The sequence below is a fragment of the Empidonax traillii genome, unplaced genomic scaffold (genome assembly GCF_003031625.1).
Source record: "Empidonax traillii isolate 1590-97213 ecotype Southwest subspecies unplaced genomic scaffold, ASM303162v1 scaffold204:size1584377, whole genome shotgun sequence".
Taxonomy (NCBI): Eukaryota; Metazoa; Chordata; class Aves; order Passeriformes; family Tyrannidae; genus Empidonax; species Empidonax traillii.
Window position 1 is genome coordinate 410784 of NW_020955397.1, and position 27312 is coordinate 438095.

At 57.4% G+C, this 27312-nt stretch overlaps 2 protein-coding genes across 2 annotated transcripts; one reads left to right on the forward strand and one right to left on the reverse strand.

Annotated features, from left to right (window-relative positions):
• Positions 1–194: 194 nt before the first annotated feature.
• On the reverse strand, positions 195–8983 carry AGPAT2 (1-acylglycerol-3-phosphate O-acyltransferase 2). Its single transcript, XM_027887125.1, has 6 exons — positions 8737–8983; positions 4650–4783; positions 4161–4336; positions 3873–3968; positions 2329–2401; positions 195–1868 (listed from the first exon to the last, which is right to left on the reverse strand). Exons 1-6 carry the CDS (start codon positions 8922–8924, stop codon positions 1717–1719), a joined length of 819 nt encoding a protein of 272 aa, XP_027742926.1. The 5' UTR covers positions 8925–8983; the 3' UTR covers positions 195–1716.
• Positions 8984–19765: 10782 nt separating this feature from the next.
• On the forward strand, positions 19766–26453 carry DIPK1B (divergent protein kinase domain 1B). The gene is made up of 5 exons (XM_027887198.1): positions 19766–20001; positions 22431–22565; positions 24134–24241; positions 24418–24594; positions 25176–26453. Exons 1-5 carry the CDS (start codon positions 19939–19941, stop codon positions 25986–25988), a joined length of 1296 nt encoding a protein of 431 aa, XP_027742999.1. The 5' UTR covers positions 19766–19938; the 3' UTR covers positions 25989–26453.
• Positions 26454–27312: the final 859 nt, after the last annotated feature.

A 27312-nucleotide genomic window follows, 5' to 3' on the forward strand; every position in this document is an offset into this window, starting at 1 on the left:
CCAAGGTCCTGCACTGGGTACCCATGGGTGGGTTCGGGGAGTAGAAGCACAGCCCTTCTGCCTGGGGGGTACAGGGAGGGACAGGGATCCCCCAGTGCCCCTCAGTCACCAAACCCACTCCCTGCAAGAGCTGAGGGATCAGCACCCCACATCCTCCTCCCTCAGCTCCCACACAAGACCAGGAGGCTCCTTTATTTAAATAACCATAGGTGTAATTTTTTTTTTTTTTTTGTAAAGCACATAACATACTCAACCCAATTAAAAGTGAACAGCAGACAACTGCACACAGAGGCACTGCTCCCTCCTCCCAGGAGGAGTCAGACATGGTTACCATCCCCCAGGAACCCTCCCAGGGCCCTCCCGGGTTTACCCTCCATGACAGCCCTTTATCTGCCACTCTAACAAAGTGCTGGTTTGGTTCCCATCCTCCCACCCTGACCCATCCCACAGCGGGTCTGACCCCTGAGTCTGTACCATAAGGCCCCTCCAATAAAGCCCCTGCCAGCACCAGCTCGACCCAAGGGCTCCCTCCACAGAATTCCCTGCCTTTCCCAGTTGAGGCTTTAACCCCAAAATACCATATAACTGCAATTCCACCAACACAGGCTGCAAAAGCTGGTCGTGTTGGTTACCTGAGTAGCCCCAGGTGGATCATCCCAAGGTTCCCTGTGCCATGAACAGCAGAGCTAAAGCTGAAGGAACCACGGACCTGACCCAGCCTCCAAGGGCATCAACACTTCCACAGCTCCCCGTGAGGGATCCAGGAGCTTTGTTGGTCCATCCATCACCCCAAAACGCAGGGGAACACCCTTTATCTGACCAGGAAGGGAATTAATGCCCCCAAAAGGCAGAGCTGAAGCCTCCCAGGCCCCGTTCCAGCTGCAGCTCACCCACCCTGCGGCTCCAAGGGGGTTTCACAAGCCTCGGAGAGCGGCAGCTCCGCTGAGATCGGCAGAGACACGCGGGACAGGCACCATCTTTCGGCCGGTGCTGACCATGACAAGTGACAAAACGAGCACGACAGAGCCCATTGCATCTGTCAGGGGGCACTGCAGGCACCGGGATTGTGGCCAGGTTGAGCCACCACCACCACCACCACGGCAGGGAGCTGCCAGCAGTTTCCCAGAACAAGGTGCTGCTGGCATCTCAAGGAGACAGGCCTGTGAGTCCCACTGTGCTGGGTGGCAGTGCTCTGGGCTGTCCGGGGAGGACACTGCATTCCCAGCGCTGCTGAAAAGCCAAAATCTGGATTTTCACCCAGTTCTCAGCCCTCTCTGAGCATCAAGGTTGTGCAGATACAAACTGCTGCCTGGTGGTTTCCATCGGGGACATCACAGGGCTGAGCCTGCAGGAGCACAGGTGCAGGGACACTCATGTGAGGCAGAGCCCAGAATCCAGCCAGGTTTTTGCTGTCACCCCATGCCAGCTGCCTGAGCTGGGGGAACTCACCCCTCTGGTCACTGAGCCCTTTGGTAGCACAAGTTTGATGCCTGAGAAATTCAAAAAAAGGAGACGTTTCATAGTGAGAAAATGAACCCATAAGAGAAATCCGCTCGAAGGGGAACCTCGGTGCTGGCTCGACACCTTGTGTGTGCCAGTCCATGGTGTTCCCAGAGTTAGAAGTCACTGCAGAGGAAGAGAAGTTCCTTCAGTATTTGGCAACAACAGACAGGTCCCTTCAGCCACCACCACACGGTGACATCACTGGAGAAGCCTCTAGGACGAGTCCTTGGCCTCGCTTGGACGGCCTGACAGCCTGAAGAGGGTCTCCCTCATGGTGCCGAAGCATCTGTCAGTGAGGTCGGTGACATCGTCTGATGTCAGGCCTTTGGTCTCTATTGGGGGCAGAACCTCCACCTTGATTTTGCCTGGGAACAAGAGAGGAGCCTGTGAGAAACCCACATGCCACAAGAGCTCTGTTCTCTGCCCTGCTTCCTGCCCTGGGCAGCCCCAGCACAGCCCTCATCCCTTCCCAGGGCTTCAGGTATCCATCCCTGGAGTGCAGGCAGAGGCTGATCTGTGGTTAGACCAACAGCTGTGACAAGCAGAATATCCCTCTTGTGCCCCAAATTGCCACCCCAGCCAGAGCCTGCCCACAGAAGAAGAGGTGGCATCCAATCTTTAATGAAAACATCCCTCAGTGTATTTAATTACAGCCTTTCCTGAGCTAACCCAGCCCAGGCTCTGGTGCCAAGTGCTTTGAACTGACTCCAAACATCTCCCAGTGGGACTCTTCCTGTTCACCCCAGCTCTGCTTCCCTCCCACACCCTTGTGAACCAGATCTCCACAGGAGACAACATCAACACTGTTTCCAAGTGATTTGGTACCTGATGTAAACAGTTTCGTCTTTGGGTTATAGAAGGTGGTGAAGGAGGAATACACCACAGGGATCACGGGCACCTTGGGGAAGGAAAGAAAAAGGGGAGTTACTTGCATTGCAGCAACTCAGGGCAGGCCAGGGACAGGCAGCAAATCTCACACAGCAGAGCTGACCTGGCCTGGCTCTCAGACAACAGGGCACACACAGCAAGACTCACTTCCAAAGGCCGGGACAATCGGGAGTCAAACAGGATCAAAACCACTCCCCAGCAACTCAAGGCACAGGGATACTCAAAAGAACTAGGGACAAGTTCCACTTCAGCCTCAGGTCAGCACTGGCTTTTAGGGCTCCTCATCCCAAGCCAGGCTTCAAAGCTTGGGTATTGTCTGTCCTGCAAACAAACACTGCAGGATGCCTCTTCTGCCAGGCCCTGCCTGCTGTACCAGCACGTGTCTCTGGGGCAGGGCAGCTGCTGTGCCTTCAGCTTCTAAGAAAAAGAGTCACCAGTTGCCATCAATTGCTCCCAGGGAAACTTCAGGCAGAGACAGGGCCAGGAGGGCAGGCACAGAGTCATAATTCCATGCTGATAACACAGACAGGATCTACAGTAGGTGACTCAGGGGGGTGTAGCAGAGGCGGGTGCCAGTTCCACTGTCATCCTTCCCTTCCAGCAGCTGCCAGGCCCTGCCTTGGCTGCATCACCCAGGCAGGAATGGGGATGGTACAACACAGGCTGCACCCTGGGTTTGGCTGGTCGATCTCAGCAAGAGATCTGGCACCTACTCCCTTCTCCAGAATCCCTGCTGTAAAATCTCTCCTAGGGAAAACAGTTTCCCCTTGAGGCCTGGAGTCATCCGAGTCCCTGGCACACTGCCCCAGTGCCCTGCCCAGGCAAGCAGCCCCCTCTGAGAGCAAGGACAGCTCTGAGTGGCTGAAGCCAAGGAGCTGTTTGCCTGCTCATGGACGTTGTCATTTTGGGGAATAAAGACACACCAAGAAGTGCCATATGGCCATCAGGCAGGGAGCAGCTACTTCCACACAGAGCAAGCCCAGATGTTGCTCTAAAGCCCAAGCATTAACAATCCTGAATCAGCTCTGCACTGTTGCAGCCTGGGGGATTGAAAAATGCACCAACAGCTTTGGGATTCCCCAGGAAAGCACCCACTGGGCTCCTCTCCAGGAAGGAGCTCTGGGCTGCAGCCATGCCCCCAGAGCCCCTGGGGAAAGGCACTGCCAGGAAAGCCTGGAGTGAGAGGTCAAGTGTGCCTGCCCTGCAGATGGCACACAATGGGACTGGGACAGGCAGGCGAGAGGAAAAGGCAGCTCTCCACTGCCTGCAGCCACCTTTCCCCAGGGTCAGGTCACTCCCACAGGGGGTGGAAAAGGCTCCTGGCTCCTCCTGGGCAGCACTTCTGACACCTATCGGTGTTTTACACCTGGGGAGGTGTTACCTGGGAACCTGAGAGCAAATGAACCACACAATGCATGACCAGCCTGGAATGCCACTGCAAAAGCACTCAGGGTGCCCGTGCAGGGGCAGAGCACTGTTACCTGTGCCTGCACAGCGAGGTGAAATGCTCCTTTCTTGAACGGCAGCAAATCTCCTGTACAGTTCCTCGTGCCCTCTGGGTACACCCACACCTTCAGCTGCACATGGGAGAGACAAGGCTTTACTCCAGCAATCCACCCACAGTGCCCCGAGCTGCCAGCCCAGCTTTGCCAGGAGCTGCAGGTGGCTGTGACTCCAGGTGAGCCAGCACCAGGAGTTCCACATCCCCCCGTGCCACCCTGGGGTGCCCCGACAGAGGCCATCCCACCGAGCCCCACGGCCACACTCACGTTCTCAGTTGCCATGGTCTTGGCAACCTCAGCCATCACCATCTTGGCGCTGCTGGTGCTCTTCCTGTTGATGAAGATGACGCCGCCAAGGTAGATGATGAGCCCCACGGTGCCCGTGTACATCAGCTCCTTCTTGCCCACCTGGACACAGTTGTCAGGCAGGATCTCCATCAGCCCTAATGGGATGGCAGAGGGCAAGACCCAGCAGTCACCCTGCCTGCCTGCACCCTCAGGTGGGACAGGGACATGAGGCGGGGAGGGGACAGGGATGGGCCGATGCCTTGTTTCAATCCTGGCTTCTGCTGCCACCAGCAGAGCAGGAGAATTGGCACACAGTTAGTGGGGCAGGGTGGCTGCAGGTGACAGGAAGAAACCCCACAGGGAAGCTGGACCAGCTGGGTCAGCAGCACAGACTGGCCAGGACACACGAGCAGGACTTCTCCAGTGGTGAGCAGGAGAACTGCTCCATCCCTCCCACCAGCTCCTCACCCATCATGTCGAGGATGCTCTGATGGTTGGACACAATGACAGCAGGGCCCTCCACCTCGAAGTTCTCCAGTCCCTTCACCTCAAACCTCAGGCCGAAGAAATACTTGAAGGTCTTGACCACAGCTTTGATGATTCTGTGGAAGAGAAGAGCAGTCAGTCATGGGCCAGGGGGGTGACAGGGGCTGCTACACCCAGGGTGGGTGGGAAGAGACAAGAAGAACTCTGTGACAGAGAACCTCCAGTCTTATTTGCCCTCCGGTCCCCTCAGGTGTCTGCCCTTCATGGTCCCACATGCTCAAGGTACTTCAGTTGCATTCCAAGTCCTCTCCACTCTCAGTGTGGGAATTTTACTGGAAGCCTGGGGGAAGCTGATTGTAATTTTGAGGCTGGTTCAGCCAGGCTCAGTAGTCCATGCTTCCTTCATGCTGACAGTGTCAGCTCACAACAGGCTCTTTGGAAGAGGCAAGCCCAGCCTAGTGCAGCTGTGAGAGCCCTGCAAAGAGGGCACACTGGAAACCCTCCAAAGTCCAGGAGAGGGGACATTGTTTTCAGCAGTGGATAAAGGACGGCTCTTCCTGCAGCCAGTCCCACCCATGGAGTGCTGTTCTTTTCCCCAGTGCTCTGGACTGCTCCAGTGCTACCAGTGTCTTCCTCCTGCAATCAGAAGCCCCTCCCCCAAGTTGTTCAAACAGTTCTCCCAGGAGCTGTTCCTCCCCAGCACAGGGATCAGCCCTCACACCCAACACCAGAGCAAGGCTCTGCCCATCCTGCTCCTCACAGTGCTGGAAGACACTGCTCAGTGATACAAACAAACCTGGGGTGCCATCACCTCATGGGAGTCCAAGAGAGGAGGGGAATGAAGGTGAGAGACACTTCCCTGCGCAGCCCAAGGATGTGAGCAGCGATCAGGACGCTCCCCACACGGCTTGGCACAGGCCCGGTGCCCCCCGGCAAACACGTCCGCAAGCTTTTGCCTGTCAGTTCCCTTCCCCGGTGGATCTACAGGTCTGACAAAGCTCCCAGCTCTTCCCAGGGCTGGGGGCCCGGCTGGGAGACGCTGGCAGCTCCACTCAGCCGTGCCAACACATGGAGCAGGCTGCAAATGCCCTTGCCAAGCACACCCAGCCCAGGCCCACCGGCCGAGCCCCCGCCAGCCCGGCCCATCTGTGCCACCCCCAGGCAGGTGGGACCTGGGGACCCTCCAACTGGGCCAAAGGACACAGCCAGAAGCTGGCAGAACACAGGGGCTATTTTGGGCAGGGGAGCAGCCATTTACCAGGACAGGTGGCAGAGGAACTTGCACTTGAGCAAAGCTCCCAAGAACGGCCACCGGCTCTGCTCTGCTCTCCCCCACAGCTGATTCAGGAGCTGAGCTGCCCTCCAGCAAGCACCTGGATGTCCTGCCTCAGGGACACCTTCTCCCTGGTAGACAGGGGATGGAGCTTTCCTCCCTAAAGGAGGAGACAGAGGGACAGAGTCAGCTTTGCCACCCCGCCACAGGGTCCAGCTGAAGAGCTGTGCAGCGCCGTCCTCCTGGGAAGCATCCTTGTCACCCAGAGCAGGAGTTGAGCACCTGGACAGCATCTCATCCTGGCTTGGCAGCAGCTCCCAGCATCTGCTCTCCAAAAGGATCCACATCCCTGCCATCTGCTCTTGAGCCACAAGACTTTCCCCAGCTTGCTCCTACCCACAGTGGGGTTCCCCTCTCTGTGGGGTGTCCTGCCATGCAGACCACCCAGGCACTGGCTTTGATACCCCAGTTCAGGCCATGGCCCCAGGTGACACTGCCCCCCTGGTGACACTGCTATCAGTTCTCATTTCAACTTGCTCAAAGGTTACGGCCACACCCAGGGAAAGGACACAGGGAGGTGCATGGAATGCAGAGCTCCAGAGCTCCAAGGTTCTGGGGGTGCAGCCCAGGTGAAGGGACCAGGCTGCCCCTGAGAAGAGGCAGGGTGACACGAACCAGTGAGGTCATGGGGGATGCCATGCCACCAGGCTGACCTAAATCACACTTCTCCTCCCTTTCTGACTGCCAACCAAAAAAGAGGTCACTGCTCTGGAAGTCACACTGCTCACTGGCTGCTGGGAGAGGCTGGTTACACATTACTCAAGAGCAACCATCCAGCTTCCTCCTGCCAGCCCAGAGCCAGCGTTTCCTTGCACAAGATGTGGCGTGAGCCACCGAAAGAGGCAAAGGGGCAGAGCTCAGAGCAGTGACCAGCAGCCCTGCTGAGCTGCCCACGTCATCCACGGGGTTAAGAGGATGGACCCGACTCTCCTTAAACCCCAGAAACGGCTTCTCTCTTGGTATAAACGAGCCAGACTTGGTGCAGCCACAGCTGCAGAGAGCTGTAAACCCAGTGTACATAAGGCCAGGTGCAAAGAGTACAAAAATAAGAGGGAATGTGGCATTTCAGTGCATCCATAACAGTCTGAGCGTGAAAGCCAGCAGCCCCCAGATTCATGTGCTGTGATCCCACAGGCTATCACAGAGGCCTGTTTGGGATGCTCTGATTTTCAAGGTCTAATGAAATCTGCTTACCAGATTTGAAGCCCTTACAAGAGGTTTCACCACTAGATAAACAGCTCTATCTCTATCAGACACCCAGGGCAACCTCCTCCAAGCCACACCAGCTTGGCACTGGAGCCAGGAGCACAGCAAGAACGGGGTGTTCTGCGCCAGGCAGTGACACTGCTATCACCGTCTGTCCACCAGCACATGCTCTGCTCCAGCCCCCTTTCCCAAGCTGGAATAAGCAGACTGGGATGTTGGAGAAACAAGGAACTTGCTGGATCACCTCAGCCACAGACCTCCCAGGGGCTGGGATCCATCATAATGATCATCAGCCAGTGCCAGTACGTGGTTCTGGCCAAAAGTCAGCTCAGAGTTTCAACATGAGGCGTTATCCAATGCAAGAAGTTCTTGTTCCCAAATAATTCCTTAAAGTTTACAGAAAACTTAGGGAGTTTATTTCTGGGGAGGAATTAAAAAGAGAGTGTCTCCATCACTGACATCATAAATTCTCCCAGCTGCAAAGCTGGTTGTGCATTAGAAAGCTGCTCCTGAACGAGCCAAGGCAACCAAAGCTGGAGACAGGGATAGGCTGGAGATCATAGAGCAAATTGCTGTTTCCAGTGCCTGGGACCACAGTATGGGCTGGGGTAGGCAGGGCAGAGCCCTCAAGGCAGCACATCAGTGCCTGCTCACTCTGCCCTGAGTCCTACCTGTGAGAGCCACACTGCAAAGCAAAGTCCAGCCCCACTTGCTGAGACGCTGCCCAACCTTTGACCCAAAAGGATGTAATAAGGCAACAGGGCTTCCCTTTCCCCTGCCTCCATATAACCTGGCCCCGATACGGAGGTGAAAAGTTGCCTGTGGGACCGCAAATCCAGGAAACGGAGTTGTCCTGTGTGCCGCCAGCAGGAGTGGCAGCTCTGCCCTTAAAATGTGCCTTTGGCGCGTAGAAGAGCTGCTGGAGGAGGGCAGCTCCTCAGCCCCTGCCCCGGGCGACCTGTCAGGACACACGGGCTGACAGCAGCTGCAGGGCTGCCCCGCTCCAGGCAGCACATGGCACCATGCCGGGCACGGCCTCTGCCTTGGGAAGGAGGGAGGGAGGAAACACCCCAAACACAACCACAGAATCGCTGGGGTTGGAAGGGGGGAGATCAATCACCCATTCCCGCCCCTCCTCCGAGGCAGGGTCGCGGCAGAGCAGGGGGACACAGGAACGAACGCGTCCCGGGGTGGGTTTGGAGAGGGAAAATTCACGACCTCCCTGCGCAGCCTGCTCAGCGCTCTGCCACGCTCAAACAGTGACGTCCTGTAGCTTCTCCCCCCCCCTCTCTCCTCCCAAATAATAATAAAAAAAATACCCGCGTGGCCTCTGGACCTTCCGGGCACCTCATCCCCCAAGGCGGCTCGCTGGGGGGCGAGGGCTCAGCCACGGCCAAGCCAAGAGGGGACCCCCGGGTGATGCAACAGAGGCCGCCACCACCCCGCCAGGCGCTCCGGGCAGCGGCGGGGGCTGACCCCGGTGTCCCCAGCGTGTGTCCCACCCGGCGCCCCCCGTGCCCCCTCACTCACCTCATGTTCTTGACGGTGCGGCCGCCGTTGACCAGCAGGCAGGCGGCGGCCGCCAGCGCCGAGGACACCAGGCACAGCAGGCAGTAGAAGCCGATGCGCAGCGCGAAGTTGACGGCGGGGCTGAGCTCCATGAGGACGTGGAGCAGCAGCAGCACCGCCGTGCCGCACACCAGCCATCCCAGCTCCATGTCGGGCTCCACCCGGACGAGCTGTTGCCGCCGCCACCGCCACTGCCACTACCGCCTCCTCCCCGAGCAGCCCGGGCTGAGCCCGCCTTATGTGGGCGGCACGTCCCGCCTCGCCGCTCCCTCAGCGGGGCGGGACGGGACGGGCGGCCGGGGAATGTCCCTCCTGCAGCGGGGTGACTTCGTGGGGAGGGAAGGTTCCTCACGGAACGGGGTGGGGGGGTCCCTCATGGTGCTGTGCCGGTCTGGGCGCCCCGTGGCACGGTGGGCGCTCAGGGGTTGTCCCTCGTGGGAAGGGAAGGTCCCTCATGGAGTAGGAAGGGGGTGTGTGGGGGGGTCCCCTCGTGGTGCTGTGCAAGTCTCGGGTGCCCCGTGGGGTGGTGGGTGCTCAGGGAATGTCCCCCACGGAAAAGAGTTCCCTCGTGGTGCTGTGTGGGTCTGAGCGGGCCCATGGTAGGGTGAGGAGGGAGTTTGGTCGCCCCATGGAGCCCTGTGGGGGTTTGGGACCCTCGCGGTGCTGTGGGGGGGTTTTCGCTCCTTTCATGCTGCTGTGGAAAGTCTTTGCATTCCCCTCGTGCTGTGGGGGGATTTATGTCCCTCGTGGCACTGTGTGCGATGTTAGGACTATTATGGAGATCATCTCATTCTGTACTGGAAAGTGCTGTAAGGTCTCCTTAGTCTTCTATTCTCCACGGGCTGAATAAGGGGGTTATAGTTGGTCCTTCATGGCACTGTGAAGAGGACCTTGGGTCCCCTCAGGGTGCGATGCAGGGGCCTCAATTCCCACATAGTGCCGTATGGGTTCTTTGGGGGTCCCTCGTGGAGCCATGTGAGGCCTTTGGATCCCCTCCTGCCATGGTGTGAGGTCTTTGGGTCTGTCACAAAAATTCACAGGTCAACATGGGTCAGCTGAGAATTTCGGTGACAAATCCCCCCTGGACACATCTCCCTGCCCCTCATCTTGCCCACCTCCTCTGCTGGTTCTTGATGGTGCTTTTCCAGTGGCACAAATGTGCTGACTGGGATGGAGCTTTCCCTGCTGGCACTGGAGGCAGGGCAGGATCAGGCCCAACAGCTCTGTGGGCGTGAAGCTGGCACAGGAGATGAAAGCGTCTGCTGGAACTGACACAAACCATTCACTGGCCTTGGCAGGTTTTGCAACACTTTTTATAGCAAAATCCCAGTCCTGTGGGTGGCAGAGACTCCGCTGGGGTGAGATGTGACCCTGTGGCTCTGATAACCCTCTTGGCATCCGCAGCTTTGCTGCTCCTGGAAAACTGTTCCCTCGGCTCTCCTTGGATTCGCAGAGGTTGCGTGCTGTTCCCGAAAAAGCTGTCACCAGAACGGGGAGGGCTCACTGCACTTTCACAGCCCCGCAGCAGCTTCAGGGCTTGAAGCAGGAGACAACCTCCTCTCTGGAGAGCTCCAGGCCAGCGCTCCCTACGACTGCCAGGCGATGACATCTCAGGGCTGGTCTCATGATTCCAGCAAATGCCACAAAGAACCCTTATTGTATTAGCATCTCGACAGAGCATTAGATTAATCCCTCCGGCCTGTGTCGTACAGACTGTTCAGAGAGCTCCAGCACCCAGCATATGCCCGGGAAGTCACCGAGACCTTTGCAGCTGAGCAGACTCGGGGCCCCGAGCGATTCTGCGTTGTCCTCGTGACGTTTGTGCTTTTGTTGACAAGGGAAGGAAGTCACTGGTGATCTGTCACCGGGGCATCGCGTGAGTCGATCCGCGGAGCTCGCAAACGCTGGCTAACGTTGGGAATCTGAAATGTAAATCCCGGTGCGGCCGCGGTGCCGGCGGCACAGGGGCATCAACGGATCCGGCGTGGCGGGGATGGCAGCGGCGCGATGCTTCACGTGTGGGCTCCTGAAGGAGCTTGGCTGCCATTCCCTTCTCCCCACGCTCTCCAGCAGATTAGCTGGAGAAATGCAAATCAAACGTTTGATATTAGTCTGTAGCTCAAGGAAGGGGAGTGCTTTCTGATGCCAGATTAGAAGCCAGACATGGGCCTGCCTGCTAGCAAGCAGAGCTGTCACGCTGAGTTATTTCATAAGGCAGGCGGTTGTGCTGCCAGATGACGACAGCCTATGCGTTAACATTACCATAACAAACTGCCTGATGGAAGAGGCCCGTGAGCCTCAGCGCGCTGTGAAATACAGCAGTGATCACCTCAGAGCCTCTGAAACGCGGCTGTTTTGGGACAGAGGCAAAGGTGACCCCCTCCCTGCCATCCCAGGCTTCAGCAGCCAGGATGAAGCAGTTCCAAGTTCTTTAAAAAACCCAGTTTACTAGACAGCACCGTGTGTTTTGCGTATCTAAACTACTGACTGGATTATTTAGATGTGATGGAAGTGTACCCTGCAGGTAGTGTCGCTGAGCAGGGTCCAGAATCCCTGTCAGGAGCAAGAATCCACTAAGTGCCAAGCAGAAGGGTCCACACAGCATCACTGCTGGTAGGATTTCTTTGTCTGGGTCCATGAAGAGCCATGAAACCAAGAGTGTTACCCTTGGCCATAGTTTTCTGATGTCTTATAAAAATCTGGCTGTGTTTTTTTTTTTTTTTTTATCTTTTATTTGTCTAAATTTACTGCTTCCCTTGGAAACAACATGTGACCTCACTGTGGATGACTAGCTCCTGACTGGAAAAGAAATAGAGCCAGGGAGAACATGTCCCACGCATGCAGGGAGAAGGTGAGCACAGAAGGGAAGAGAGGGAAAGCACTCAGAGGGGTAGGAAGGAGATGTTTTCATCATCTGGCATCAGTGCACAGGGCTCAGCAGGTCGTAGAGCAGCAGGAGGCTCAAGGCCAGGGGGTGGGTGCTCAGCAGGACCCTCCAGGGGTGCTGGCTGTGCCGAAGGAAGGTTGGATCTGCCTGCAGAGCAGCATCTCGCTGCTGCTGCCTCACCCTGCCTCTGCCCTTTGGCAGCTCTACCCGTCGGCCTCTTTGCCTCCTGCCGAGGGACGTGTGTTGAAAGCAGGGGCTGGGTTTGGTGACCTTAAAGAGAAGGGAGGAGGAAGCAACCAGCCAAACATCCTCGTTCTGGGCCTGGCTGTGGCACGCATGTGTGTGGCTGGGGAGCCCTCTCAGGAAGCTCCTTGACGCCAGCCCCTGCTGCTGGGTGCCTCAGGGCGGGGACTTGGGGACAGTAAGATGACCCACACACCTGCTGTAACTTCTCTGTCAGTCTATCCATCCATCCTGTTCCCTCTTTACCTGTCTCACCTAGCAGCTGGCTTTGAGAGCCGTGTCAGAGTCTGGCATGTCTGTGCCTCACCTCTGGGTGGCTCGGGCTACACAGAACATCCCAGCATCATGACACAACAAAGTTCTGCTGCTGTAACTTGCTCCCACATCGGCAGGGCTGCAGGCTGGGAATCTGGCCCATCTTTGCGTCCATAAGCAAGGCCGCCTCGAGGGCTGACACCAGTGGGATGACATCACTGAAACCTTTTCTGGAAGCGTTGCCCTGGTGAAGACAGCACAGAGGTCTGCCCTGTGCTGTGCAGGCCTGGGCACAGACACTCTGCAGGCTGCTTGCAGAGGGTGGTGGCCAGGAGCAGTTTGTGCAGAGGGATGTGGGTGAACCCCATTTCCCTCTCACTTGTTTCAGCCTAAAGGGTCACCAGCACATCAGAGGTGAAACGCTCCCTGTAGTTGCTGGGCTCCCCAGTAATAACACGTCAGTGCGCTTGTGACAACAGAGTAAACACTCAGGGAGGAACCGGGCTGGTGACTCAGCGTGGTTTGAATGTGAGCACTGCCGTTACCCACAGGACAGAGCAACAGGCTTGCACAAGAGCCAGGAGCATGAGATTGCTAAACTGCCTGGTGCACAGCCTCCACTGGCCGCTGGAAAGACAAAGAGCCCGAGGGACTTTGGCTCTGGGAACATGCAATTAAGAGAGAAACACGTTTTAAAAGGCTGTTAGATAGTCTGAACCTTCCTTCCTGTAACCTTTACTCACCAACAAGTAACTGTTGAGAAGGTAATGACGTTACACGTGGGATGTTCACACCAGCCAGTTGGAGGTTTATGGTACCATCTCGGTGGAACTGAAACCCTTGGCAGGTTTTGGGTAGCCTGTCCTCACACACTTAACACCATTCTGCAGAAAATGCTTTCTCTGGGCTTGTCTTACCTCTGCCTTGAAAGACTCAAACAAGGATTTAAATCCATGCAGGACACAAGGCTGAATTGGCATGATCCTTATCCATGAGGAATGCCACAGCAGCCGCCCCGTGGAGTGCCAGGTATGTCAGGCAGAGTCAGTGAACATCAGTCAAGGTCTCCTGCTGGGGCTTACACCCCACCATGCCCCCCAGCACTGGCTTTTTATTTTTTTTTCTCCTGGCAGACTTTGCCAAAAACAAGAGGTAGCAAAAACATGAGACTGCAAGATCTTAATGTTGCATTTGCATTTGTACCCACAGGCTGGAAATCCCCCTGCACCTGATGCTCTCTGCACCATCCACCTCAGGAGAGGCTCTGAGTGAAAGGAGAGTGTCCCTGACACAGAACATGGCCCCTGATACTGCACCTCATCTGGCTACAGCACCTGAGCTCCTTCAGGCCTAAAGATAGAAAGCTGGAATCACTTTTTTTTTTTTTCCAAGTTGCAATAGGATTAGGCTTTTTCCTAAATGTCATGTGTTAAATAAAGGAAATCAAATTGTTCCTGATGGATTTTGTGCCGGTGGAAGGGGCCGAGTGGTTGACCAGGCAGGCAGGGAGCAGGGTGCTGAGCATGGCCTTCCCGGGTTGCCAGACCTGCTGGCACAGTGCCACAGGGTGTGCCAGCACCATGGCACACAGCAGGACTAAAGGGCCTTTGGGCTAAGTCCGTGAGTGCAATTAAACATCGGCTCAGCTTCTGCATCACTGAGCTGTTCCTGGGGCTGAGCTCAGCCATGGGGAGCCACAGCACCTCCCCAGCCTGAGACTGACCACGGGTTGCTCTGCTGATGGCACAACTGCCAGATCCCTTTTCAGTCACCTTTGAAGGTGATCCCGTCCTCCTGTTCCTGAGCACGTCTCCAACCCCCTTCCCTGCCTCTCCCAGGGAAAATGGGCTCCACTACCTGCACAGACAATTGCTGGGGCTTAGCACAGGAGCTGCTGGAGAACTAAAAGGGGTGTTGCCAGCACGGAGCAATGGAAATGTACTGACACCGCTGGGAAGGGCGGGAGGGAGCGGAGCAGCCCGGGGTGCTTTCAGCACAAAGACCGTTTCTCTTGTGAACAACTCCAGTCTTGCCACAGGAATGAACTCAGCCACGGGCCGAGCCACTGGGCTGGGGCTGAGCTCTCACAGGGCTGGATCGCTGAGCAGGTTGCTGGGACTCCTTGCACCGCTGCCAGGCAGCAGCTTTGTTTAGTAGACGCACAACGTGAAACCAGCACCCAGCTCTTCGGGCATGTGAAATCAGTACCTAGTTCTTCCAGGAGTGCTTATGTGGGAACAGAGGGTCTGGGTGACTTGTGGTGCTCAGGTACCTGGAATTGGATGCCACAAACTCCCCAGCTGCTCCCCTCTCGTTGCACAGCCTGGCCAGAGCTGCCAGTGTGTTGCAACTGGATCAGGACCCCCTCCAAGTGCCAGAGTCCATCACTAGGTGAATCCTTTTCCTGGCAGAACTCCCTAGAAATAAACCATGCTCACCTCAGCGGGCTAAAATCTAAAATCCACGAGGGGAATATGTCTCCATGAAACAAACTGTTTCTCTCTCTGTTTCCTCTGTTATTGATTAATGCCTCTTAATGACTCCGGCTAAAAAAACTCTTGTTGTTGCCGCCTGTCATGGAAGATCAATGGAGGAGCATTAGCAGGAGATAGAGGCAAACTATCCTGGTAAGCTCTGCAGAGGCCATCCCAGGAGCAGCCACGCCACCTGCACGATCGATAGTTCAGCACGACCTCTCCCTCTTGCTTGCTTTTCTCTCCTTGAGCTGACTGGGCAATAAAGTCTGGCTCTGAGCTTTCACCAGGACTAGATTATAACTATCCCGATTGATCTGATATGTAAAGAATAAAGGGCCCTCTTAAGCCAGCTCTCTGCGCTGGAAAAACTCAAGTGGTTGCACAGACAGGGTCAGACCCTCATTAATTCCTGGCTGCTCGGGACCCTGCTCATGCCATGCGTGAAACTTGTACCACAGCGCTGGAGGGAGTCAATTAGTCATGACAAATCCAATCCGACTTCTGCCCAGAGCTTTCCCAGTCAGCTGCCTGTGCTGCTGGTGCCTTTTCACAAGTGCATCATCATCGGAGCCACCATGCCCTGTCCCTCCTGCGCGCTTTTTGGGATGCATCTTTGTTTCTTGTATTTCCCTTTCTCCAGAAATCCAAGTGCTCGGTGTGTGAGGAGGAGGGGAGGCCCTTTGCTGCTTCACACACTGAAAGTGTTCTGCAGCGAGCAGATGTGTGTCCCAAGTGAAGCCACACGTGGGGGGTCCTGGGCAGAAGAGGTGAGGGGGGTTCTTCTTCCTCAGACAGCCACTGTCTTCCTGAAAACCTTTTGCACACCAGCCCTCCAAACTGCAGCCTCTCTGCTGCGCTGAGGCTGATAAACAGGGAGCACCTGGAAGATGAAAGCTGACTTTAAAACCTGAGAGCTGTGTGAGTTTTCTCCCAGCATGGGACCACTTAGAGATGCTGTGGTATCTCAGGTGGGTATGTGGGCTGTGGCTCCAGATAAAATTCACTTCCTGCTCAGTGTTGGTGCAGCTGTGTTGTCCCGATGCTGTGGGTTACTCAGTGCGGTTCAGATGTCTGTTGGGAAAGCCCAGCCCTTGTTAACACATCAGCACCCTGGGCACGACCCCAGGAGGCTTCAGAGGTGTCTGTGAGCATCTGAATGGCACCTGTGGGGTGAGGGACCACCAGCATTTGCCTGGCCTGTGCCATGCTGTGATGCCACAGCCCGCATTTTTGGGGGATGGGAATGGTGAGCTGCTGGCATTGAGCCAGCTCGTGTTTGGATGTTGTCCCTCTCTGGGCACAGGGGCCTGTGTGTCCAGAGCTGCCCGTCCCACCTGTGCATCTCAGTCTCCTCCAAGGCCAGCTGAGCCCTGTGCCTGTTCCAAGGAATGTCCTCCTGGCAAAGCCTGACTTTGGAAACCAAATGCTCTGGGTGAAAGCCATGTCCTGGCTCCCACAGCAGCAGGGACACTCTGCCTCAGGGTGTGGTGTGGAGGGGCTGGGGGCTGGCAGGGGCTGTCTGTGGGCACCAGTGAAGGATGAATCCCCTGGGTTGTGTCTGCCAGTGCAATTGTGATGATGAACAACTCTGTAACCGGTTAATCCTGTGCAGGGATCTGTTTGCTCAGCCTCCTCTGAGCTCCTTTTCCTCCTCGGCTGGGCAGTGCCCACAGTTGGCACATGACAGAAATCCCAATGAGAATCCCTTCCAGAGCCACTGGGCTGGCAGAGCCACGGGACTCCGGGCCACAGCCACCACCCTTTGCCTTTAACCCTGGCACTGCTGGCAGCAAAGCCCTTGGGCTCCCCCTCTTCCATCCCATGGCTCAGGTGCAGGGCCTTCCCTGTCTGCAGCCCTAAGGGATGGTGGTGAATGGAGGTGAGACCCCCCTCAACCCACGAGCTCTGTGGGGGCTGCACACCCTGCCCAAAGTGCCCAGCGAGCCCCAGCAGCCTCAGCTTTTGGCCTCCGCTAATTCCGTGGTGCTTAATTACAAGTAGCAGGGATTTGGAGAGGAAGCAGAGGGGGCGAGCACAGGACAGATTGGAGGGAAGATTGTGCTGGGGGTGGCAGGGCTGTCAAGCCAGAAACACAAGAGCTGATTAGCATTTCTAATTATAACCGCTGTGCTCAGCCCGGCAGCGCCCGGCAGGCAGCAGAGGCAGCTGACGGGCTGCGCGGAGCCAGCTGTGGATGCCACGCAGGAAGCGCGGGCGATCAGCCTCAAATCCTTAAAGGATGCACAGAAAAGAGCATTAGAGCTCGGGTCCATCATCTCCGGGGCTGCGGCAGCGCCTGGGAATCCCCGGGACTCAAATCCCTCTGGTTTGTGGCCATAGGGCTGATCCTGGCGGCACTCCTTGGAGAGGGGAGAGGGTGCCCCTCTTTTGGTTCTGGGTCCTGCACCCCCTGCCAGGCAGTGGCTCTGGGCACTGCAGGCGATGGCAGTGGGTTGTGCTGTCCCCAGCTGTCACCCAACCCCGACATCCCACCCACAGGAAGGAGGGTGCTCTGGAGGGGATGCGGAGCTGGGTGTCTTGAGGGGTCCTTGCTCACGAGTCAGGGCTGCTCCGCACTGCTGTTAGCACTGGCTGATCATTTAGTCATTATCGTTTAATCAGGCAAATATTATGGGCCAGCGAATGATCGCTCAGGGCTGCGGCTGCCCTGGGAGCTCCCACGTCCCGAGGGCACAGCGCTCTTGGGGACGTGCCCGCGAAGCCACCGCTTGGCTGGGAAGTGATCAGAGGCCAGCGTGCGGCACGCTGCGGGCTTAGCTGGGATTAGCAGGGCTTTGACCAGGAGAAACTGAAGCGACTTAATCAAGGGAGCGAGTGAAAGAATTCCCAGGGAAGAGATCAGCATCGACTGCTTTTGGCATCTTCTGGATGGTGGTTGGGGGACCCCCTTCCCCACTTCCGAGCCACACAGCTCAGCTCTGGGTGCCTGCCTGCTGCTGAGAGCCCATTCTGGCACTGCCAGGGGATTTTTGGGAAGGGAAGAGATCCCTTGCTCAGGGGCAGCCCGAGCTGAGGGAGCAGGAGAATGCCCAGTGCTGGGTGCCTGGGATAGAAATGGGAGACAGGAATGGCAGGGAAAGATCTCTCTTCCCTTGCACACTGAATATAAAATAGAATCACACCTGCAGAATTGTTATTACTCTTTTGATTGGATTAATTAATCATTTAGTGATAACTGCTCATTAGGCATTCCAACAATCAATACTAATCACTTAATTACTTGGCATATTAGAGCTTGGGAAGGTCTGCTCATTCTTAATTAGATTCGCTGGACAATCCACCTCTGAGTGTTGCAGAGCCCCACGGCAGAGATCCATGGATTTCGAGCCTCCCTCAGCTTTGGCCCAGGTCTGTAATTCTCATCTCCATCGAGGGTTTCATCCCACCTATGTGTACCACACTTAACCCCCCAAAATCAGGGATCAAGGCACAGGGAGCTGCGGCAGGAGGGTGAGCAGGGAGCTGGTAAGGCCAGGATGTGGCACGGAGGGGACATCACCGCAGGCAGGACAGATCCCAACAGGCAGCTGTGTGATGAGGATGGGCAGGCAGGAGCTGGGGTGGAGGTGAGGAGCCCAGGGAGGGCAGGACAGGAAAACTGCTTTCACTGCTCAGCCTCCTGAGACGGCACTGAGGGTGGTAGGAGAGAAATCCCACTGAGGAAGGCCCAAGTGGGCATGAAAACATCTTCAGACTGGGAGAAAAATAAGGAATTTATTGGTGCTTGAGAAGGACTATTGCCCTGTAGCTGTGCAGGAAAGCAGAATGTGACAGCACCGGGACCCTCCTCATCCTCACAGCTGGCTCAGCTACTGGGCACCCAGCGATGCACCTTCCTGTCCCTGCTGTTTCCCAAATCACCAACCCCGCTGCCAAAAATAAAAATGAATCACAGAGGTCCTCTCTCTTACTGTGTTAATTAAAACCAAAAATAAGCCGTAGAAGTTCCAGAGAACCACCCTGGCTTCAGTGGGATGTTAAAACCTGCAGGGGTGGGAGCTGCGAGTGGCCAAGGCGATGCTCACCGGCCCCGTCACCGCAGCAGCGCCGTGGGCAATGTCAGCTTGCGTGGAGGTCTGGGCGCTGTGTGGGCTTTTCACAGCACGAGAGCAGTGGGATGTCCTTGGGGTTAAAAGCAGACAGTAAACACGCTGCAGGATTTGGGGGGTTCAGCCAGTTTTGTGTGATGCTTGTTATTTATCACCACTATTTGGATTAGACCAGCAAAGGCTTTTGCTTGACACCGAGTAGTGAGCTTGACGCACACACTGAGAGAGGATCTGGGTATGGAGTGACCAGCTTGTTTTTAAAGGTCATTGCGAGCCAAATGCAAGAGGAGGGAGCAATCTGAACCCCTTGCTTGCCTGTGCGCACCACATCCTCCTGGATGAGGCTGTCCCTGGCCTGTCTGTCGGTGTCTGACACAAAGCAGTCCCTGTCTTGCCCTGAGGTTTCCCTGCCGAGCCGCAATGCAAACAGGGAGGTCAGCCGGTGCTGCTGCTGGGCTTTGGAGAAGGGAAACAGTGAGGAGGTGAAGGAGCAGGGGTGATGGCAGGTCTCAGCGCAGGGGGGATGCAGCCCCCGAGCCGTGCTGTGGGTAACCGGGGGGGGCTCTGGCAATCTGCCACCCAAAAGGGCTTTAAATAAAACCGGAGATGCTGCGAGCGCTTGGGGCCGGGGCGCATCTCCATGGACCCCCTCCGACAGGGTCATTGACGGCAGCGGGGGGGCCTTGTGTGGTGGAGCCCGCGGTGGGATCCCCGCGTGGGTGGGATGTGGGATGAGCCTGGCGAAGGGCTCTCAGGTGGGATTCCCGGGTGGGTGGGACCCCCGAGGTGTGGAGTGAGCCTGGGGATGGGATCCCCAGGTAAGCGGGACCCTTGGGCTGTGGGATGGCACCCCCGGGTGGGATGCCCGGGCGGGGTCCCCAGATGCGAGTTTGGGTTGACCCGGCGTGGGTGCGACCCCCGCGGGGCCGGTGGGGCGGGGGCTGATGCTGCGGGGCCGAGCCGGGCAGGAGCCCCCCGCCTCCCCGGGCTGCGGGAGCTGCGTGCACCGCCCCCCCATCCCGCACCGCCCCGCGCCGGGCGGAGCCGCCGAGCCCCGCGGGCCGGGCCGGGCGCTGCGGCGGAGCGAGCGGGAGGCTCGGCTGGGTCCCCCATCCCCGGCCCCTCCCGGCCCCCCCCGGCCCCCCCCGGCCCCGGCGGCGAGGCGGGGGCCGCGACCGCCCCGGCCATGCCCCCCGGAGCCTGAGGCCCGCGGCCGCGGGGCGCCCGCAGCATGCGGAGGATCCGGCGGCTGGTGCATCTGGTGCTGTTCTGCCCCTTCTCCAAGGGCCTGCAGGTACTCGGGAAAGGGGGGATGCGCCGGGATGGAGGATGCGGGCCGGGGGGATGCGCCGGGCCGGGGGGATGCGCTGGGATGGGGGGGATGCGCTGGGATGGGGGGGATGCGGGCTCGGCGATGCCCGGCTCCGCATCCTGGCACCGGCCGTGCACAAAGGGACGCTCCGCCGCGGTCCCCGGTGCGGAGAGATGAGAAGCCGGGAACCGGCACCGGGAGGGCTTGGACCGGCACCAGGGGGACCTGGACCGGCACTGGGAGGGTCGGTACCGGCACCGGCGGCCGCAGCCCGTTGCATAACCCGCGCCGCGCTCCGCCGTGCCCGAGCCTGGGAGCATCAGGGCAGCCCATCCGGCAGCCCGCAGCGGTGGGTGAAGCCGCCGATGCAGCACGGCAGGGGTGGCTCCTTCCTTCTCTTCCTTTCTTTCTTCCTTTCTCCCCCTCTTCCCATCCTCGAGCTGCCGGCGGGGCTGGGGACCCTCCTCAGAGCTCCAGGGACTGGAGATGCTGAGGACCAGGAATGTCAGGGATGCTGCTGGCCTGGGTGTTTTCTCTGCAGCTGTGGGATGAGAAACCCTGACTCTGGCAAAGGTCCTGGACCAGAGAGGTTATCCCTGAGGGCAGGTGGGGGACACGGGGGGGGGATGGTTCCCAGTGGGCAGAGGGTACTGGCAGAGCTGGGATTGCCATGAAACAACCCCTGTGTTCCCAGGGTGCTGCAGGGGAGACACGGGGATGGAGCAGGATTTTGTGATGCTGCATCCATTTTGCCTTTGAAGTCAGCTCCTGCCCAAAGTCACTTCCAGGTTGCTCCAGAGTCACCCTAAAACTAAACACAGCAACTCTCACAAACAAAAGGTAACACCCCTTGGTGCAGGGAAGGCAGTGGGCAGGGAAGCTCCTGTACCTTGAGACTGAGGCCATGGAGGAGCCCTTGGCACCAGCTCTGAATCCAAAATCCACCCAAAGCCCCTTAGAATCTCTCATTGAAGTGCATCCCTCACCTCCACCTATTTTCCCACCATTTAGGGAATGATGAAGCCAGTGCTGCCCATGCCATGCTCAGACCAGAGTCCTGATCCCCCTCCTGCTCCAGGAACATGATGAATTCCAAGCCTGAAATAAGCAAAAAGGGACATTCTGGCCTTTGCAGGGTTTTTGCTGTTCCAAGACAGGTGTCTACTAGGAGGTCCATGGGAAGAACCCCTTTGCTGAGGGCAGGAGGCTGATGGGTCATGTACCTACCCTTGGGCAGTTTTTGGGGGGCTGCTGTGCTGGAGAGGATCCCGGGGGTCCCAGAGGTGTGTGTCTGACTTCAGGGCTGTGAGCTGGTTCTCAGCTCACAGGAGCAGCCCCTCATCCTTTGTCTTTGCCAAATCCTGGCAGTGGTTGGGTTCTCTTTAATTTAATTTCACGTTAATTAGCGGTGCCATTGCTCGACAGGCAAACCAGGCACCCCTGCCCGCTTCACACTCCGGGGTTTCCAATCAATATGAGAAACGCCATGACCTCAAGGCAGACCTGCCTGCTCATTCCTGTGACTGCCAGGGCTGGGGTGAGCCAGTGGCTGCAGCCAGGAGGGCAGGAGGCCCCATCACCCCAGGACTGCCCTGACAGAGCCCCTGCAGCACCTGGAGAGGTGTGGGGAGGACGTATTTTGGAGGGGGGAATGGGTTAGCGCTGTACCCACTCAGATCCAGCCCCATCCCAGCAGCAGGTTGTGCTCTCACCAGAGAGGGAGAGGAGGGAGGAGGCTTTGGAGGTGGCCACTGGCCAATGGCTCTCTGTAGAATCACCTCCAGCAACGGGAGAGAGGGAATGAGGTGTTTGATGCAAGGATTCGTTCCCTGCCCCTCAGAACTGCCAGGGATCTGCACCATGTGACACGAGGCAGGTGAGCAGCCTCTGTTGTGGGAGGCCAGATGGCAGCAGAGCTGCTGGTGCAGGGTCAGGGGGAAGAAACAAAGCCAAGGAAACAAAATCCCGTTGTGAGCCTCGAGCTGTTTGCACGGAGCATCACCCATGTGCTGCCAGGTCCCTCACTTGCCTGTTTCCGTGCAGGAGCTGCTGGTGGCAGCCACCTGTGCCTGTGGGGCTTTGCAAGGGGGGTTCTGCTGAGAAGGAGAGGAGCAGAGCCTCTCACAGCCCCGCAGGGGGAAGGGCAGGAGAGTGGGTGCTCATGGCTGCAGCTCTCGGGGATGCACAGCATCCAGCTCTTGCAGCCCAGTGCCGTAATCTCCCTGCTTTTAGGGAATTTTAAGTGACCTACTTGCAGCAGGAGTTGCATAATAGACTGATGAATATATATAAAAAAGGCTGAAGGTTTCACCAGCGCTCAGGTCAGTTGGTACAGCAGAAGTTGTCCTTGTGCTGCTGCCGCTGCCCTGGGCAGAGCCCTGCCCTTCACCAGCCTTTCCTTTCCCTTCCAGGGCCGCCTCCCAGGCATCAAGGTGAAGTACCTGCTGGTGGTGTGGCTGGGCATCTTCGTGGGCAGCTGGGTGGCCTACATGCACTACTCGTCCTACTCTGAGCTCTGCCGAGGCCACGTCTGCCGGATGATAATCGTGAGTGGGCCGGTTTGGGGTGCTGGGGTGAGCAGGGCCGTGGGAGCCCCATTCCCAGCCTCCCAAGCCCCAAAGCTGGGCCACAGAGCCCTCCTAGCAGCCGCTTCCCTGGTGCCATCCCTGGGGGTAGGAGAGGTGACCTTCCCCTGCCAGTGAGAGGGAGGGACGAGGTAATGAGATGTCGAAGGGAAGCAGCCAGGGCAGGCCAGGCAGACGTGGGCAGATTATTGTGTGTGGAGATGAAGCTGGAATATCAGGGCAATGAGCAGGATCAGTGGGTAGGGACAGCATCGTGCCACCCATCCTGGGCTCCACGGAGCTGGAGAAAAACGGGGAGCAGCCAGTCCGTGGGTACCTCTCTGTAGCTGCTGATGTGCCCTAAGGAAAGCACCAGAGCACCAGTTTGGCTTGGTGTGTTTTTCTCCCGCCTGGGGTTTGCAGTGGGGTGCAGCCTGTCCCCCACAGATCTCAGCAGGATCCCCCCAGGATCGCTGTGTGTGGCCCTTGGCAGGGGAGCAGGTCACCTGCCCAGCCCGGGGGAGGAGGGGGACGCTGGGCTCTGTCAGAACATGCCTCGTTGGTCAATCCCCCAGCAGAGGAGGGAGGCAGGAATTGCCATAACAACAGCGACGAGATCGTTGGATTTGATTTTCTGCCTGACTCCGACCACGGGGTCTTGGGCGCTAATTCCTGCTCTGAGCTCGGGCTGCCAGGCGCCGTGTCTGGCCGTGTCCCCTGCGAGCAGGTCCGAGGGTTAATTCTCATCCACATCAGGAAAAGAAAAAAAAAAAAAAAAGAAGGAAAAGATGCAGTGAATGTCTGCAGCTCCTGCTTGCAGCCCCGAGGCTGCCGTGCCCTCGCTGAGGAGCTGCAGCCTCTCCTGCCCAGGGATGTCTCCAGCTCCCAGCCCAGCCGTGGATCAGAGCCTCCCTGTGTCCCTGTCCCTGCCACCCCCTGGACCAGGGCCAGCCCATCTCACAGCAGAGGCTGCTGCTCTGCTGAGCAGCCTCAGCCTCTGCATCCTCACTCTCCTCAAATCCACGCTGTCCTCTCCTCCAGCCCTGGAAGCTCTCCCAAACTCATGGATTTGCATCCAGGAGCAGATCCCCTGAGGGTCCCTCCAGCAGCACAGGGGGTCCCTGCCTGCCCATCCCCACTGTGCCCAAGGCACTGAGCCATCCTCAAGGGCCAGTGGAAATCTTTGGGTCTTAGAACACAGGAGATTTTGGGCTGGGATTTCTCTGGAAAACAGAATAGGAAGTTTGGGGGTCCTGGAAGAGGCTGGACTCAGAGCAACTGGCACTACATCTCCCTGACCGAGGTCTGAGCACAAGGTGCTCCCCTCCCTCCCAGCCCCCTGAACTGGCTGAAATGGCCACCAAGGTGCAGACATCACCCCAAACCACCTGCACACTGTGCTGGCATGGCATGGGAGTCTGAGGGGGTCACAGATGCCCAGCTTGTGTGCTTGGGGTGCTCCATGAGCTGTGGGAACAAGCTTGGATCTATCAGACTTCTTTAGGTGAATGTGAAGCTGCCCCTGCTGAGCTCCCCTCTCTCCTCCCCAGTGTGACCAGTACAAGAAAGGGATCATTTCTGGCTCCACGTGCAAGGACCTGTGTGAGGAGCGTGGCCTCCTCTTCCAGCACTGCCTCTCCTCCTCTCCCACCCAGCAGGTAGGTCTGTGCCTCCTCCACCACATGGCACGGGATGGGCACAGGCATAAAACCCGGGAAATCTCCTCACTCCATCCCAGTTCCCGTCCTGAACCGAACCAGAACCCAGCTTTGGGGTTTTTTTGGCACTTGCTGTTCTCCTCCCACCTCGCCCTGTCCCCTCCCCTGTGCTGCAGGTTTACAGCGGGCTCTGGAGGGACAGGGAGGTGATCATCAAATGTGGCATTGGAGAAGCCCTGAGGGCAGACAGCCACCCCGACTCTGTGCCCAGGAGGGACGTGGTGCTCTTCGACAAACCCACACGGGGGACGTCCATGGATGAGTTCAAAGAAATGCTCCTCAACTTCCTCAAGGTCAGTGCAGGGGTCCTGTGGGATCCCACAGGCCCAGGATGCCACCTACAAGTTGGGAAGTCTAATTGTGTCTTTCCTTCCCCTTGAATGAGATCTCCTCTGGCTCACACTCCCCCAAACCCACTGCTGGGCTGGGTGCTCCCTGCCATATCCTGGATTAGTGGAGAAAAACCTCCATTTTCTCCCAGGAACTCATATTTGTGATATTTGAGCAGCAGCAGCCCTGGAGGCCTCTGTGCCAAGGTTCTGGATGGCATCTGTGCTGGGCAGAGCTGATTCAGGAGCCCATGGTGGTCCTGGTAGTTACCCCTGTGAGGGGCTTCTGTGGCAGCAGTGGGGCAACCGTGGTGCCTGGCCTTTGCTCCCCAAACTGTGCTCCTGTCTGGAGCCCTGAGGCTGGTAACGTTCTGCTAGAGCTGTGTCTGTCCACACGGTGTCATGGCATCAGATTTTCTGGAGCGTGGTGGCTGTTTCCTCCCCTCCCCAGCTCAGCTCTTTGCACTCCCAGTTTGGTTTTGGGATACGATGCCCGAACGCAGAGAGCTCTGAGGGTCTGATGCCACCTCTTGTCCCATTTGCAGTCCAAGCTGGGAGATCAGCCATCTCTCCCAGCCCTGGTGAGCCGGATCATCGCCATGGCCGATGTGAACCGTGACGGGAAAGTGTCCCTGGCCGAGGCCAAATCCATCTGGGCGCTGCTGCAGCTCAATGAGTTTCTCCTCATGTTCTCCCTGCACGAGAAGGAGCACACTGCCAAGCTGCTGGGGCACTGTGGGGACCTCTACGTCACCGAGAAGATCCCCCACACCTCCCTCTACGGGCTGGACGTCCCTCCCTTCCTCCAGTCGCTGCTGCCTTCCGTCGCCCACCAGCTCCTCCACCAGTGGTTCGCGCCGGCGTGGCCCCGGCGCGCCAAGATCGCCATCGGCCTCCTGGAGTTCGTGGAGGAGATTTTCCACGGCACCTACGGGAGCTTCTACATCTGCGAGACGGGCTTCAGGAACGTGGGCTACAACGACAAGTTCGACTTCAAGATGGTCGGCCTGGGGAAGGTGGCGACGGAGGCGACGATCAGGGGGTTCCTCAAGGGGCGTCACTGCGAGCAGAACGTGGACTGCACCTACGGGCGGGACTGCACGGCGGCCTGCGACAAGCTGATGAAGCAGTGCAAGGGCGACATGGTGCAGCCCAACCTGGCCAAGGTGTGCGGGTTGCTGCAGGACTACTTGCTGTACGGGGCGCCGCTGGAGCTGAAGGACGAGCTGCAGAAGCAGCTCCGAACTTGCACGACCCTCAGCGGCCTGGCCAGCCAGATGGAGGTGCACCACTCCCTCGTGCTCAACAACCTCAAGACCTTGCTCTGGAAGAAGATTTCCAACACCAAATATTCCTAACGGGGCCGGGGGGAAGCACGGCCCCCGGAGTTTAGGATCTGCCATCTCAGAGTCAAGTCCAAGGGCTGAAGGCCTGTTTCTCCATCTTCCCCACAGGAAAAACACGCCCTGCACAGGGAGTTCGGCAGAGCTGCAGCCCCTTCTCCATGGAAAACCAAGCTTCATGACTTCCACCGCCCAGCAGGATCATGGATCAGTCAGCAGGAGCGTCTGCAGAGCTGGGACACCAGGCTGGACAGGCTTGGGGGAGGAAGATGACACGGAAAGGGATAAGGAAGTGGAGCCCAGCTGGATGCATCTAAGTGTTTCTTGATTAACAGGAAAGCAGAGCAGAGCGATGGGAATGAATCATTCATGCTGTACTTGTCACATCTTCTTTTGATGAACGTCTCTGATGTAAATAAACAGCTTTTACGTGAATCACACCAGTACATCAATAGCGAAACAGCAGCCTGTTAAGTACCAGCTTGTTTGTGATCTAAAAAAGAGGAAAAGGTAGATTTCCTGATTCAAAAGTCTCTCCTTAAGTGTCTGAGTCATCTGCCATCAGATCCAGCTGTAACATAGGAAGCAGATAAGCAGTCTGTTCCACAGTGGAGAATCCTGGCAATTCTTTGGTTCCATTTTTAAGTGCCTGACCCTGACAGTGATGCCATGGCTCGTGTGAGGCTCCCACCCGGCTGCTCCCGCCCCAAGTCCAAAATTGGCAGCACAGGCCATTCCCTCACGAGTCGGCTTTGGAAGCTCCAAGGCCAAGGAGGGCTTAAAGGCAAAGGGCTAAACATGAACAGTTCTGACCCGTTAATGTGCTCCGTGTGTCCCTTCCCACCGCACTCAGAGCAGGGATAAACCAACCTCTCGGTTTAATTCTCCTAAAACTAAGCTGGGCTTGCCCTGCAGGGGTTGAAGGTTAATACCAGAATAATCCAGTGGCTTCTCTTGTTATTGAAGTGAATTTCCAGGCAGGCTTTCAGCAGGTCTCAAGACATTTGTTTGGCTGTGGATGTACTACCAGGGCTCTAACTATAGTTGTTTCCTTTAAATGCCCAATTATAGCAATCTTAAAAACTGTGGGTAGGGAGGAAGAGCTTCTGTGGACTCCCCCAAGGCTGCTCTGTTCCCAGCACAGCCGTATTCCCGCTGCTGGGCCGCATGCTGCTTCTCCTGCCAGCAACTCCTGAGTGGAGTGTGCAGCTGACATACAATCCCAATTAAAACCACACCTGACAGTCTGTATCACCTGGGAATGTGATCAGCTACACATTTAGGAGCCCTTTGAGGAGAGAGACCAGGATTTCCTTGTGTTAATTCATAGGATCCTCAT